Below are 15,236 nucleotides of genomic sequence, written 5' to 3'. Positions count from 1 at the left end.
TCTGTAAGGTAACATTTTGCCTTACAGAAATGGAATTTTCTAAGGAAATACTGTTTCAGGAATTGTGATAGCAGTTTTGAGTATTGTTTAGAGGGATAACAGGAACTGATGAGAAAGGGACTTTCTTTCCCCTTCATTTGAAAGTTCACATCTAGCCTTTCTTCTCTGGGGCAGGTGCTTGTCTTACAGCTCCGCTGAGAAGTGCCATGCTGGGTGAAGGCACTTTTTTAGCAACAGCTGAAACGAATGCTAAAAAATACATAGCTCACCTATGCACTTTTGGTTTCTCTGCCCTGTTTTTGAGCTTTCTTAAGAAGGATACAAACTGCCACCTTAGAGACATCTTCATCCTGATGTGTACCAGCTCCATCCTAAAGTAAACTAAACCTGTGTTGTATGGGCCCAATGCACGCTCTGGCACAGAAGGCGATATACTTCCCTTCCAGCATAGAACCTGAGTTGTTGGGTCCCAAGAAGTTTATTCCCAATCCATCCAAGCAACTTGAACCTTGTCCAACAGGAAGGGCCCAAGTGGTCTTTTAGGAGTGAAAGGACACAGACAGACTGCTCACATTTCTAAGACTGGTTGGCTGGAACCATCTCACAGGATCCGGCCCTCATACAGGAAATAATATTTCAGTCCACATTTGAGCAAGTGTTGCAAGTTGCTCTTAGGTTCACTCATATGCCCTGTGACTGCAAGACAGAGCTGTGCAGTGACATTAACCTTACTTATCACAGGACAGCACAGTCCTTCCTCACTGACCCTTTGCTCAGCTTGAAACCTCAATAAGCAGTAAAGTAATTACTTAGAAAATCGGTTTTCTTGGATAACATGCCCTGTCCTCCTGTCATTGTTTTAAAAGTGCAGGTGTTTTATATCTATTTCACTCAGCTTTGAGAAATAGATTATTGAAGAAGAAAAATTAATCAGCCAAAGCTTTCACTCCTGAAATGGGGGTTTCAGCCTTTTATTCCCGAAAGGTTTTGCACACTTCATTACTTCCAGTTTATATGTGAAATCACTGTATTAATTTTCACATTGGTTGTTCTCGTATTTGAGTATCTTCTGTTCAGGAGAACATTGTCAAATATCACATAAGACTGAACCAAGAGGTTAAACATCAGCAACTTCCTTAGACACAATTTTCAGTGCACTATTTTCAGGTAGCTAGTGCACCCTCTGAAGCGTGGAATTCTGCAAAGAACTTCTGGAAATTGAGCTACGGATCTTTTTTAATAGAGAATAAGGAATCTTATCCCTGTGATGCTGTGAGAAGTGTTAGTTTTCTTTCAGCTGTACGGGACCTGATTTACCGTAGGTTCCCCTCAGGTTTACGGTCAAGTTCTTGCCAGAGTTATACTGGCACTGAGTTGGAGCAATAAAGAAGTGAATAAGGTCCAAAAACTCAGGCCCTGAGTAGTGTTGCAATCTGATGCACATAAGCAGCTGGCTCCCAAGAGCAGTGATTTTCTTCTGAGCGGAAACCCTCCAGCTCACCAGTGCATAAATTGCACAGAGACGAGACCAGCAGCATGAGGAGGAGAGCACCTGACCCTTGCTGACAAACACAAGGAGCACCGAGATGTTCTCAGTATGGAAGGCTCTCTCCGGCAAATCACAAATTACATGCCCTAAAATGCAGAGATGTCAATGTTGAACCGTGAATGCTTACATGGCTCCCTGGGAACGTGTGCTTTGAAGGCAGTGATCAAGGAGAGCAGAGCACTCGCTTTATAGCCATGCTGCCCTGATTTCTGATGGAATAGCACCTGAGCGGATTTGCCAAGGCATTTGGCTGTGCTGTTTTGTGCTGTTGGGTTATGCCTGGCTATAAAAATACAATGCAATTTTGTGTCTTAAATGAGATGCCGGTGTAATTATGGTAATGGAAAGAATGGAAGTATGAGTGTAATTGATGGAAAGGCTCAGGAAGTCTGTATTAAGAACTGGGATTTGAAAGCATGCATGATAGGAACTTACTAACTGTAAAAAATTAAGGTACATTTTCAAAAGGAAGGGGAAATCAGAAAAGTAAGCAGATTTCTTTAAAAGTCTCTGTAGGTCTGGGACAGGGTTTGGTTTTGTAACTAGCTTTCCACACAGTGTACTGCAACAATGATTTCTGTTTCAGTCCAGTTTGGCAGGCAGGCAAACTGGTCCACATTGACAGCGTTTGGAGCCCTGTGTCTGTTCAGTGCATTCATAAGACTGTTCGTCATCACAAAAACTGCAAGTTCATTCAGTCTTTGCCTGTCTCTCCTAAAGCTTCCTTTGACACTGTCTTTAGCAAATAAGGGGTTTGTTTTGCATGTCTCTGTTTTGTAAAAGAAAAGGCTAATAACTAATAACCCTAAGATTGGTTATGTGGTTGATGTAGACGAATTCTTACTCCCAGATCTCCAAAGGGATTAAAAATTTTCAGTGGAAAATATGTGCCCTGGTATCAGAGAGGATCAGAGCCCTGGCATTTCTGATGTTTACATTGCATGAATAAATATCTCGATCTGCAGAATTGGATGAGATATTTAGGAAGTAGAGTCCAATTTCTGTTTTCTTCTGGGATTACACAACAGATGTGCTTACTTCTCCTTTTCTCGGAAGTTTGTTACTTGAAGCCTGATCCTCTACTTTCTTGAACACTAACAGCCATGCAATCCTATTTAGAGCCTTGCTGTGAAGGAGCAGGAACTGCCCCTCAAGTCCATGGGACACCATATAGGCAGTTATGTCAAGTGCACACCATAATATGCCAGACCAGCTGTTGTGGTCCAAGTGACAAAAGGAATGTGGCCTTGAAGTGCAAACAAAGGTAAAGACATAGCAAGAATGAAGTGTCAGATTTTGTAAATTCCGGTACAGTTCAAAGTCAGTTCTTTTTTTTTTTTTTTCTCCATGTTAATAGTCTGAAATTCAGAACAACCGATGTTCCCCTTGCTTCTGCAGGCAATCCATTTTGCATGTTTGACATTTAAGATGTAAGATGTCTCTAACGTGAAGATTTAAAAAAGGATTGGTATTTTGACACGCTGTGTCCATCACATCATTTTCCATTTGTGTTCCTGAGAGCACGCTGCCCAAAAATGTCCTTATCATCTGGCAACAAACCACGTAACAAAGGATACCATTTCAGAGGGTTTCTAATGAATTTGACTGTGCAGTGAAACAGGGTGGATTTTTTTTCTCTGTACAAAAGATACTCCTGGATTTTGGAACAGCAAGGAAGGTGCCTGGTATCCTGAGCTCTGTCTCGTCTTCCCTCGCCTGCCATGATGTTGATGGACTGCTCTGTTTGGTTTCATGATCTGCAGCCACTAACACTGGAGTCGTTAGTCAGCCTCACTCAGCCGAGTGTTGCACGGCTTTCTGTATTATCTTCCTCCAGCAGCAGCGGTGCAGCTCGTTGTTGCATGTTCTCACTTACTGCTTTAATATGCTATGGCTTGGTACTGCAAGGAACGTGTGTGTGCACTCACCGAGTCAGCCACTCCAGAAAGCACGTGTGTCTTGTGCACATACAGGAATGATTGTCTGGAATGCCTACAGTGAGGCTAAAGCTGCCTGCTTTAGCTGAGATTGTGCATGCCCATGTCACCTGCAAGTTAGACGTGCTGCTGTGTCGTAGAGGTGGGGATACAGCTGTCTATGCTGCCCTGGGAAGAAATCCATCCATGTACATGAGCTTAAGAAGGGGTTCAGCTGTAAAGTCTGCTGGGATAAACCATGCAGTCATGTAATAATACAACTGATGGCTGTTAATTGATTGATTTTGGCCATCTTTTGATTTGCTGGTTCACCGGAGCCTGTAACAGAGCAGTTTTTTTTTTAGTTGTCCAGGTTCTGACAGGTGTCCTGCCTGTTCGAAAAAATACACTTCTGCGGGGCATCAAAATGTTATTCTACATCCCTGTTTCCCTGCCAAGCATTCCTAGCCAAGCATTCTGAATTGCTTTTTTTTTTTTTTTCTCTTGCTATATCTCTCCAAAGGAGTTAGCAAACCTTCTCTTCATTAAGCTTGTCAGGTTTTTTCCTGCAGCTCCTGAACAGCAAATTTGTCCTTGAGTTCTGTTCTCACAGCCTGGTGTGATTCTTTTATTGCAAAAGACATGATTTGTAAGAAAAAATAAATGCTTATGCAGTCTTCCCCACTTATCTGTCAGGTCAGGGTTGAGATGCTGCTTAGGAACCTGAATCAGAGCAATGTTCTGCCAGGAGAGGTGGAAAACTCAAAGATATGGTGTGTGATATGTCATTTCAACCTCTTTCTCCTTATCCCTGTGTATAGATTTATGTTTATGTATTTTTTTTGTAATTATTTTAATGTCTATATTTGTATATTTGAGTGCTTTTGCAGGTCAGTTGTCCTGGAAGTAGTTCTTACAGCATGCTCTGAAAACTGTTTCAACTTGACCTGATTGCACACAAAGTGACCTTAAGGCAGGGGGAGAAAGGTGTGTAACAAAGAGGAAATGCTGTGGTTTCACGTGCAGTATGTCAGTCTGGTGCTCAGCCCTTTCTCCTTTGCTTGCTCCTGACGAAGCCCCCAGGCAGTATCCTTCAGCTGCCCACAGAGGGAAGGAGGGCGATGGACCTGGCTGGAGAAATGGGTATGGGCACCTGCTGCAGTTCTGCCAACAGAGCCATTCTCCCGGAGGTCTTGCTAAAATAAAACAGCCTCGGCTCAGACCTACAGCAAGTGGCTTTCGCTTCTCTGCCCCTGGAGCCCACCAGGCAGCAGGCACTGCTCCCTTCCATGCAGTGCCTCTTCCCCCACGTCACCACCCACACAGTACCTGCTGCAGCAGGGAGGAAGGATTTGCTGCCATGAAGTGCTGCTTTCACTGCTTCCTCCCTTTCCCCAGGGCAATATGCAGAATAATCTCTCTCCCCTATCTCCCTTGCTACAGCCATGCCATCAAGTAATTTCCACAAATTGACTACGCTGTATCTTTCACCAGCGCAGAATCAATAGTATTCTGTGCTGCCTTCTAAGATTTTAACTGTAAAAGCCACTTTACTGTGTTTCCTGTTATCCTTTTGCTGCTGCTGTTGATTATAATTAAAGTTTATAGGATCCTCAGTTGCGTGAGAGAATATTGCACAGATCAATTAATTCTCTCAACACCTTTGAGGTGTTGGTAAAAAACAGTACATCTCCAACTGCTGGTTCATGATGCCTTCCTTCTAAAAATGTCTCTGTTTTACTACAAAGTCCATGACTAAAGGAAAAAGGTCATTTTCTATACAGCAGCTGTAGTTTAAGTTAATCTGTTTCACTTTGCAGCTGAGAAGTGCTAAAGGCATGCACCTTCTCACTTTCCACCCTTTGGCCAGGGGTAGGAGTTTAAGACATGTTAGCACAGTTGCTTTTGCTTGTATGTTTGTTTCAGACTTGCAAGGGGAGTGCTTGTTGTGCTGTATTGAAGCAGTAGATATACTGGAGCTTTTCAGGTGCTGGGGAACCAGAGATGACAGCCAAGTGACCATGCTTTTTGGGGGACACGTTTTCTGAACGTGTTTGCAATATGTCAGTGTTATGCCGCAGACTAATATGAAATAAAAAAAACAGCTGGAAGTGCTTTTAGAAATGAATTTTAAGGCTTTTAAGCTGCCGAGGCAGTTTAAAAACTTTTACCCAGTATTATTATCTGTGCTTTGCAGCCAGAGAGGCAGAGGCTGAGGGAGGTGGCTCACTGAGGAGCAAGTGAATGACAGGGCTGGGAGCAGAGCTGAGGTCCCAGCCTCACAGCACTGTTGCCAGCTCACTGGGCTGTGCGATCGCATCGCACTTAGTTTACAGTTGGGTCAGTCAAAGCACGGGGAAGTTAAGGGCCTGGGCTTGATGAGGGCTGAATGTCCAAAACTCTGGTTGAACCTGATGGAGGTGCTGACACACACTGTTCAGAAAATGCAATGTTGTGCTTCCTAGGCAATTTCTTCCTTTGCATCAGGATGCGGCAAGGGCAAAGCCTTGGGTTTCTCATTTCATTTTCCCTGCAGTGACCACACTCTCCTTCAGCTTCTGGGGCTGCAGCTGTGCTGCTGCACAGATGTGCAGTGACTGTGGGAAGCCAAATTCAAGTGGAGAAAAGCACTGAGGGTGACAATTTTTAACTGGCATCTCTGAAGAGCTGGATGTGGTCCCTTCTGCCATTGCATTGCTTTTGATTCTCATTCCTGAAAATATTTTTTTCTGAATATGCCATGAAGGCTTGTGGGGTCTGCCTGCATTTGCGTATACCAAATGAGAAGAAATAAAACCTGTGAGAGAGAGAGAGAGAGTGTTGCAACAGCAGTCCTCAGTGGCATTTGTCTGAGAGTAATGATTATGTAGTTGCATCCAAAATGTATTTTCCACCCCCATTCAATTAACAGGTTGGTGTTTTAATGGACAGAGCTGGCGGCTGTAAAAATCCCTCTCCAAGGGAGAGGGATTCCAGCACCTGAGAGCAGTCTGCAGAGCTGAGATGTAGCACTCCTCAGTAGGAAAGGAGGAGAAACACCCTCCTGGGAGCATCCTGCTGCTTTAAGGAACTGCCTCTGGAGGATTTTTTTAGGGGGCTGGAAAGAGAGTGGGTCTAATCCAAAACTAAAGCTCAGTTTTAAAAAGCAGTGATGCTCTAGCATTCATCCACTGAAGCCTTGTTCTTAGCTTTAAATACATAAAAAAGCAAATGAAGAAAGTGCCTTGTGCTTCTTCTCCCCACCCCCTTCTCTTTTTTCATGGTTAAAGCTTAAGAAATACCTAAATAATCCCTCAAAGGCTTATTTAATTTCAGAGCTACCGAATTTCCTTTCTTTGGTCATGCCCTTCTTTTATTTCACTTTCCAGACAAAATTTATTCCTTGGTAGCCTAAAAACCATTTTTCAATGATGCAGGATCTCAGCCTTTGTTGAGGCAAGTCTGTCTTCAGGCGTGGCTCTAGGAGCTATAAACAAGAAGACACATTTTAGCTAACAATTACCATTCACAAATTCCATCCATCTCACAAAAATCCCGGTATATAACTACATGAATAAAGAGAAGAGGGATGTGTCCTGCCGAGAGCACCCAAGAGACTGATCCAACAGACATCCTTCACAAATAGCAGCACCAAACAGAGGCGTGCTGGTGTTTCTTGCACTTACAAGAGGGGGACTGGGCGGCTGTGGGAGAGGTCTAAGCACCGAGAGCTCTGGCGGTCCCCCTGCCGCAGTCTGTTTGTAGGGTTTGTGGCACCTGGCCTTAGTTTCCCCCAGCCTTTTGGAATGAGTGGCTGCAGGGAGCTGGCTAAGAGCCCCACTTCAGTCCCAGGTCATCCGTGAAAGCCTTTGTAAACATTGCTGACTCTCCCCTCTGCAGCTCGCAATCCAGGGAGTACGTCTTACTCAAGGGGGGAACGTGAGAGTTAACCGAGCTATTTCAGCTTCTTTGTCAGAAACGGTGACGATCAGATGTGTTTCTATCAACAGCTGCCTTTTCCAATTATGCAGAGAAAACAAGAGAGGGATAGTGTGCACTGCAGCATGGGCCTGTAATGATCTGAGAGGCTGCAATGGCTTTCAAACAGAGAAAAAGTGCAAGGGAGAGACACTGAAACAGTACCAGTAATGTGAGCGCTACAGCAGAGTCCATTACAGCTAAGTAATAGGAGTGTTTCAGCAAATGAACCTTTTCAGGGGTACCAAATAGTTCCTGCCACAGGTTGGACTGCGCTCTGCAATGTCGGGGTATGCATTAGGGACAAAGAATTTTTATATCTCACCATACCTCGGCCGTTGCTTTGAAGCCTTTTAACCTCCTGCTATAGAGATGATGAATTCCTGGTGAGAAAAGGACCTCGTGCTAGTGCCAGTCCAGCAGCCACCTGCTGCTACCAGTGGGATCCAATACCTGGGTAAAAAGAGTCTTCTTTTCCCCAGCCAGGGTGGTTTTTCATGTGTGTATGAAACTGCCTTGTGAATATGTTTCTGAGATGCCACTGGTAAATATCTTGTGAATTATTTTCTGGACAAATTGGAGAAGCATTCAGCTATGTGTAAATTTGTTAGGAGGTGGTTTCTGTAATAGCTAATAACTGACTTTGTTCTTTTCTTTTGCCTCTTTCAGGACACCAGCCATGATTGGGTGCTCGTTTGTAGTAGACCGAGAGTATTTTGGTGAGATTGGCCTACTTGACCCTGGTATGGAGGTCTACGGAGGAGAAAACATCGAATTAGGCATGAGGGTGAGTAAGAAAGGAGACACTTTGTGCAATGTCTGTTTGCAAAGAAAAACAGGAGCCTGTGGCCCAGCAAAAGTGCTGCCTACCTGACTGCAGGCCATTGCGCTGAAGTAATTGATACTGCAATGCTATCTGGAACGGACAGTCCCAGTAAATGAATGTTCCTGGTCTTACTGGCATTGAGACAACTGAAAACAGTCAGAAATATGGTTCCTTGGTTCATTCTGTCAGTGTATGAACCCGATGAGACAAATTCTCCTCCTTTTCCAGTAGCTTTGTTTGTGTTTAGAGCTGTGCTAACAGTCTGTGTGTGCTCATTGCACCTAGATGATGTTGTCTGTATGTGGTCTAGCAGATGCAGTACTGATGGAAAACTAAGACCAGGCTGAGAGATGTTCTACATAATACACATGATAATTGTGGTGGTGTTTTAGGACGTTAAGGGTCTTTTTTACAGAATAAGAACTACGGGGTACAGGTACAGTCCTGAGATTGCTGTATATCATGTTTTCCAACATTGTCTTCCTTCAGACTTGTACTTTGTGACTTCTTCAGTGGTATTCTCACAGAGTCTTTGGGGCCAGCAGGTATCAGTCCGCACTGTGCTTCTGAGCCTATTTGATACTTGTCATCCTTTGGCCTTATTTTTAAGGTGCTGCTTGCCAGCAAGTCCTTCTGAAGTCCAAGGAACCTGCCATTGCTTAGCACTTGAAAATTAGACTACTTAATGTTGCATGAACACAGTTTCCTCATTATAAAGCTGGCTGTTTAATTATTTTCCCCTTACTCTTTATTCCCTGCTTCACAGAAACACGTCCCTGGTGCATGTAATGTGCTCGTTAAAGCATATATTCTGCTCATGCTGAAACACTGAACATCAAATTAGTCCATCCTTTATCCAGCTCTTTTTTTTTTTTTTTTGTAAAATGGCTCCAAACTCCTTCACACCAGTGGGCTGGGAGGGAAGGTCATTGTAGCCAGAGCATGTTTTTGCATATGGGTGTGTGTTTATTATTGCAGAATTGCAAGAGGGATGGGGTTTTTAATGGGACTGTGTGGCTAAACTGCATACACTTTCAGGTTCAGAATTCACACTGGGGACAGAAAAACTGCTACCACAAATCATCCAATTTTCCTTAAGAGGGTCAGGCTATTACCAGGATTGTGTGAGCTTTCCTTTATCATTGTGCAGGGCTTTGAGCTGTTTGAAACTTTTTCCACATGGCTGCTTCCTGAATAGATTGAACGCTCTGGCAAAACTCTGGTGTGGCTGATGAATAAGCCTCCTAAGAAATCTGAAAGCTGTCACTCTTCCTTAGACGAGAAGAACTTGCTGAGTACGATTAGGGCTCCTAGTAAATGGAGGCAAAGGTTTTAATAGGATTATGAAATGGCACTTGCTTGAAGAGCCGAGGATTTGAAGTGTGTGAAGACAGGTTTTCAGGGGTAGGAAGCCTGTTAAAGTCTGTAGATACCAAGTTCTAGAAACCAGTTCTTGGTCTTTGGGGCTTTTGTTTGTTTGCTTGTGTGCTCACTTGTTGTCTTTCTGTATAAGGAATAATTAACCCTACTCTAAAAGTTGGAAAAGGGATTTATAAAAGTACAGGAGTATGATTGAGTTCATTCTGCAATAAGCTGTATAATGCATTGTATGACAATAGCACGGAACCATCCGTCTATGTTTTCTGCCTGAATCCAGCACAGTAAGTAACTCAGTGTGTGCGCCTTCTAATCTGCAAGTCCTCTGCTGATCCCCTCCTGGGTGTCTTTCAGAGCTGTCAGAAACTAGCAGCACGAAAATGCACAGGAACATCTTCCCTTCCCTGTAGGATATTTATAAAATCCCCGTGAATCTACAAAGACTTTTTTTTATAACTGCAGAATCTCAAAGTAAGTTGCAAAAATTCATTCCTTTCCTGAGTCCTGGTGTGCTGATCTGCACAAGGACCAGCGTCCAGAGGAGCAGCCATGGAACAAGGACAAGTGCAGACCAGAAACTCGGACCAGGAGGGCAGAGGCTGGCCAGGAAATTATGAAGCCACAACCCTCCCACACAGTATTTCCTTAGCATTTCAGCACAGTGCCTATACAATGAATATTAGCTCAGCTTTCCAGTCTGGAGCAGAAGAAGCCACACAGCATGGATTTTATAGCAAATGTGTGACATAGCTGCGAGCCTCATGGTACACTGAATCTCCTAGGCAAATCTCCACATGATGCTGTCCAACTTTTCTCCGCAGCAGCCAGTGTTGAAGACCTGCTGTTGCTCAGAAGCCTTGTGAGGGTAACTGGGCTACTGCTGTCTTTCCCTGGAGTGTGGCTGTACTGGCACAGCACCTGGGCGAGCTGAGCAGGGAAGAGAGGCAGAGTACTGAGCATGTCCCCTGCAGCTGCATGGAGGGATGCTATTGCCCATGTGTGACTGTGTGTGAAGCAATGAAAGACACAAAAGGAAGGAATAAATGGATGAATAAAGAGCAAGAAATAATGGTGGGGAAGTGGTGGGACACGTTCGTCTGAAAATAGACCCTATTTTAAAAAGCTATGACAATAATCCTTTAAACTTCTTTGCAAATTATCATCATGTTACTGCTAAAGGAAAATGGATTAGGCTTGGAGAGTCTGAATTAGATTACATTGCATCTAATGAACCTTCATTTAAATTGTTTTCATAATGTGGAATAGGGAAAGTCGGTGCAACTAATGAGCTGATTTGGGAGGATACTATTTGATAACCCAGCTAATCCCCCTCAGATCTATTGTTTATTTAATAATAAATAAATCTTGGATATTCCAGTGTTAGCTGTACCCTTTTCTAAATTCCAGAGTTGGGAATATTTATATAATTAACCTAAGCAATTTTCTGTATTGAGTAAGCCCCACATAAAATGATTGGGAGTACCACATCTGATGAAAATACTCTGGGCTCTCCAGTTCTTTTTAACTCACATTTTTTGTTTGTTTGTTTGTTTGTTTATTTTTGTGTAAATATACCAGTTAGAGCTGTGACATTCTCCTAATGGGGTAGCTTTGCAGTGAAGCCAGTGTCTGCCAGGCTAGGGAGATAATGCTTTGTTTGGGAAAAGCACCAGCCATTCTGGGAAATAAAAGGGAGGTGGGTATGTTTGCAGGCTAGCAACAGTAGGGAAATAGATGGACCCTTATATAATGTCATCTTGTAGTATATTTTTCAAAGATGACAGTTTCACTGCAAGATGGATAAATACAGGACTGCATTCAGGTTTGGACAGATGTTTTGATTCTGTTAGTGTTCCAAAACCAGCTTCTAAACCTGATGGGAATTGTCTGTGAACAGCTAAAAGCTGATTTTGACCTGGAAGTGTATGAAGTCAAATTGTGCCTGACTCCTGTGTGGATGGGGTGTGCTTCACAAGCATCAGCACCTTGCCTTGTTTGCTGCTCAGCACCAGCCACCATGCCACTGCTCCATCTCCTTGGTCCTGCTTGGATCCAGTGAGGGGTAGATAGCCCTGCTTGTATTTCAGCCTGGTTCAGCTATTCTTTAACCAACCTGGAAGCAGAGATGAGGAAAAATGATGGAACTTTCTCCTGCAGAAAAGCTGTGGATGTGTCAATGCCTTAAGGAGACAGCCTTGTCTCAGGGTAGATCATGTTCATCTTTGCTGCTTCTGGGCACCGAATGGTCTCTCTGACCTGCAGTACAGTGAGATGGCCCAATAGAAATGGGACAGTCACCTAGTGCTTGATTTTTGTTCAGACATGTATTTAAAATATAGAGGAAGAGAGGGATCCATTTAGGTGAGGGTCCCAATTATGACCCTGTAAGAAATTGAGTGGTAAGCTCCTGAGTGGAAGCTTACAAACATATTTAGTTATTTGGAAAGGGATTATATAAACACTAAAAGCCTAGTTTATGTTTTGACCTAATACAAGCAGTTTATGATGCATCTTTTTATAGAAGACTCATTAATCATTTCACTAAGTATCTCTTCCTCTGGTGCTGCAATGATAAGGTGAATGAATTGTTGTTCTTATTTTGTACACATCGACTGTAATGGTGAGTGGGAAGAGATCAAGCATTCATCTTAAAGGATGCTCCAGCAAAAAAAAATGAAATTCTGCTTCCACCATTAAGAATCTAAATAAATTAAATAAAATTGTTGTCACATCAACAGATGAAAACAAAACTTTTTCCCTCTCACAGCCATCATCAGCCAAATTACTTTCTTCTCAATAGCACTGTAATATACCTCAAAGGAGGACATCTGCATTAGTTGATGAATTGTTTTCAGTGCTATCTCAGAGATTTTTAAAACAGTAGTAATAATAATTAAAGCAAAACAAAAACCTAGTATCTTACCCAATTTGAGATATCTTAAAGGAACCTGGAGTTTAAGAAGTCATGGCCGGAGAGATCAACTGGGAATATCCATAGGCACCAGTGTGACAGATTAATTCTGTGGTGGATTCGGTTCTCCAACAGGGCTTAGATTATGTGGTTGTGGCCAACCCACCTAGCTGAAAGCAAGCCTGGGTTGTATATGGAGAGTCCCACCTTTGTCTTTATAGAAATATTGTTTGAACTGTAAAAAATCATGATGCAGATTCACTGGAATCTCTCTAACAGGAAATAGAACTCATTACCTAATGCACAAGCAAATCATACTTTCCAAATTTATGCTACATGACCTAGCTTTGCTTTCCTAAAAACCAGATGAGCTGTGTTTTCTCCGATCAGAAACGCTAATGGCAGGTAGTTGAATAGTGAATTCTTGACCTTATTTTATTACTTTTAGCTAAGGAGATTTAGATTCCTTTGTTCCTTTGAGCAGGCAGTGTTTTAAACACAGATTCGAGGTTGGTGTGCTGTAATAAAAATGTCACAAGATTTATGTATGGCAAATTTTAATTCTGAATTCTGGATGATGCTTTTTACCCTGGTGATTCATGAGGGCAGATGCCTTCTAGTCTCAGAGCTAAGAAGTAAGTGGGAATGCCGTTCTAGAGTTTTTCAAAAATTCATATTTTTTTCCCACACGCAGTGATAGTGTACAAGTGAAAATTATACAAAAATGCAGGTTAATCAAAAGGTTTTACTTCAGTAAATTCAAAATACTTCATTTTTATTTTGACCTTTCCCAAGCTGTAATTTCAGTATAAAGTAATTCGGTTTCAGATGAAAAGTTTTAAAAGAAAGCCTTTCAGTTTGAAGACATTTTATCACTTAAAGGATGTTAACAAAAATTCACAATTTCTGACATCTGTAGTGCACTTTGTCCTTACACGTGCCTGTTCACTATGGAGTGCAATGAAGCAGCATTTCCATAGAATCATAGAATCATAGAATATCCTGAGTTGGAAGGGACCCTTAAGGATCATCAAGTCCAACTCTTGACACCGCACAGGTCTACCCAAAAGTTCAGACCATGTGACTAAGTGCATGAATTCCAGCATGAATTCCAGCATGAATTCCAGCATGAATTTAAATGCTATTAAAATTATTTGACCAGTTATGCAATGAACTCTGCATTGCCAGAGCAAAATCCTATTGAGTGATGTAATCCACTGTTAGTGAAGTCACCCCTATGTGCAGGTTGCAAAGATCTCTGTGATAAATCTCCTAGTCTCACCTTCCAGATAAGCTATGTAAGTAAAGTTGTCCTCTTTTCCATCTCCAGTTTAATTTAGCATTTTTACAGACATTTCCGAAGGTAACAGAATGTTACAGTTGTGAAGTCAAGCACTAAGAAATCACGGTAGGATTGAATTCATAGTGTCTGGATTACATTGGTTTGCAACTCCTTTCCCTCTTTAAAATAGGGATTAGAAAAATCTATTCTATGGCGATGTGCATATAAACGCTCAGCATCTTTTAATTCCCATGGAGGTATGTTGATTCAAACAGGAAGAAATTAGGCTTGATGTTTGTGTATAGCAGTAATGCATTCTATCTGGAGGAGGAGACAGATGTAACTGTATGTGGAGATGCTCTTACTGGCATTTTATCCCAGGCTGCTCAATTCTGGAGAGTCCAAAGTCACCACGAACCATGGCTGCCCTCATGGCCAAAGAGTGCATGTCCCAGTGGGCTGCGTGTGGCAATAAATGTATGAGCAGCTCGGAAAATCCGGTTCTGACTCCGTGGCTCTGTCCTCCCTGTAACTGGTGCTCATGCATCTGTGCAGCGAACCAAAGAGATGCATGGTTGTCAGCAAACAAGAAAACCATGAAAAGAAGGATGAATCCCAGGGTGACAACCAGTGCCAGGTTTCAAGCGACTGACATCAACCACATTTCAAACCAGAAAGGTTTGTAAAGGGTCTTCCCACACATGAAAGAGAGGACTACAAAAACAATGTAAAACAAAGCCAAACAGATGAAACATGGCCTTTGGCTCACAACTAAGTTAGAATATATATGTCTTGTTTTGTTTTGTATTTTTTTTTTTTTCTTTTTCCTATGACATATGTTATATATTCCTAATTGTACTCAAAATAAGATGCACAATCTTATTTCTGGGGAGAGAGTCCATCTCCACACCTGCCTGCTACTTCTTTGAAGCAGATTGAGCCCTCCTCTTTTATAAAAAAAAAAAAAATCAAATTGAAGATAACTGTAACCTCAAATGGAAAACAATGTTTTCATCAGAACATAGTGCAATGGTGCTCTAGCATGAAATTGCCATCAAACTACAGAACCAGAGCTTGTGAATACTGTTAAAAACATTCTCTAAAGTGGGAGCATTGGAAATAGCTCAGAAAAGAGCATCTGGCCATTTGGCTTCAATATCACATCATGCTCCATTGAGTGTAACATTTTATGTTACAAACTCTTTCATGTACCAGAACATTATAAAAGCACAAGGCTCAGAGTTTCAGAAACAGACCAGCAGCAAAGGAACTGAGGAAAGAAAATGCTTCCTCAGTCGTTGCTGCTTTCTTCTCAGCCACTTTCCTGGCGGTTTAATCTCCTGCAGGTTCCTCCGCAGTGTCGAGTGTGAACTGAATGAAAGTGAGGAAAAACGCGGAGAAGTTGAGAGTGCTAATTG

At 42.4% G+C, this 15,236-nt stretch overlaps 1 protein-coding gene across 1 annotated transcript in view; it reads left to right on the top strand.

The window, feature by feature from the left end:
* GALNT9 (polypeptide N-acetylgalactosaminyltransferase 9) overlaps positions 1–15,236 on the top strand; it is a gene marked incomplete at both ends in the record, with an annotated part of 141,789 nt that overhangs the window by 63,304 nt on the left and 63,249 nt on the right. The window contains one exon of the mRNA XM_084297368.1: positions 8,092–8,209. Within this exon, the coding sequence (XP_084153494.1) occupies positions 8,092–8,209 (118 nt within the window). The remainder of the gene's footprint in view (positions 1–8,091; positions 8,210–15,236) is intronic.

Source organism: Netta rufina (genome assembly GCF_964035555.1).
Source record: "Netta rufina genome assembly, chromosome: 17".
In the NCBI taxonomy this organism is placed as follows: Eukaryota; Metazoa; Chordata; class Aves; order Anseriformes; family Anatidae; genus Netta; species Netta rufina.
Note: the sequence above shows the minus strand (reverse complement) of the source record. Positions and strands in the feature narration are given on the sequence as shown.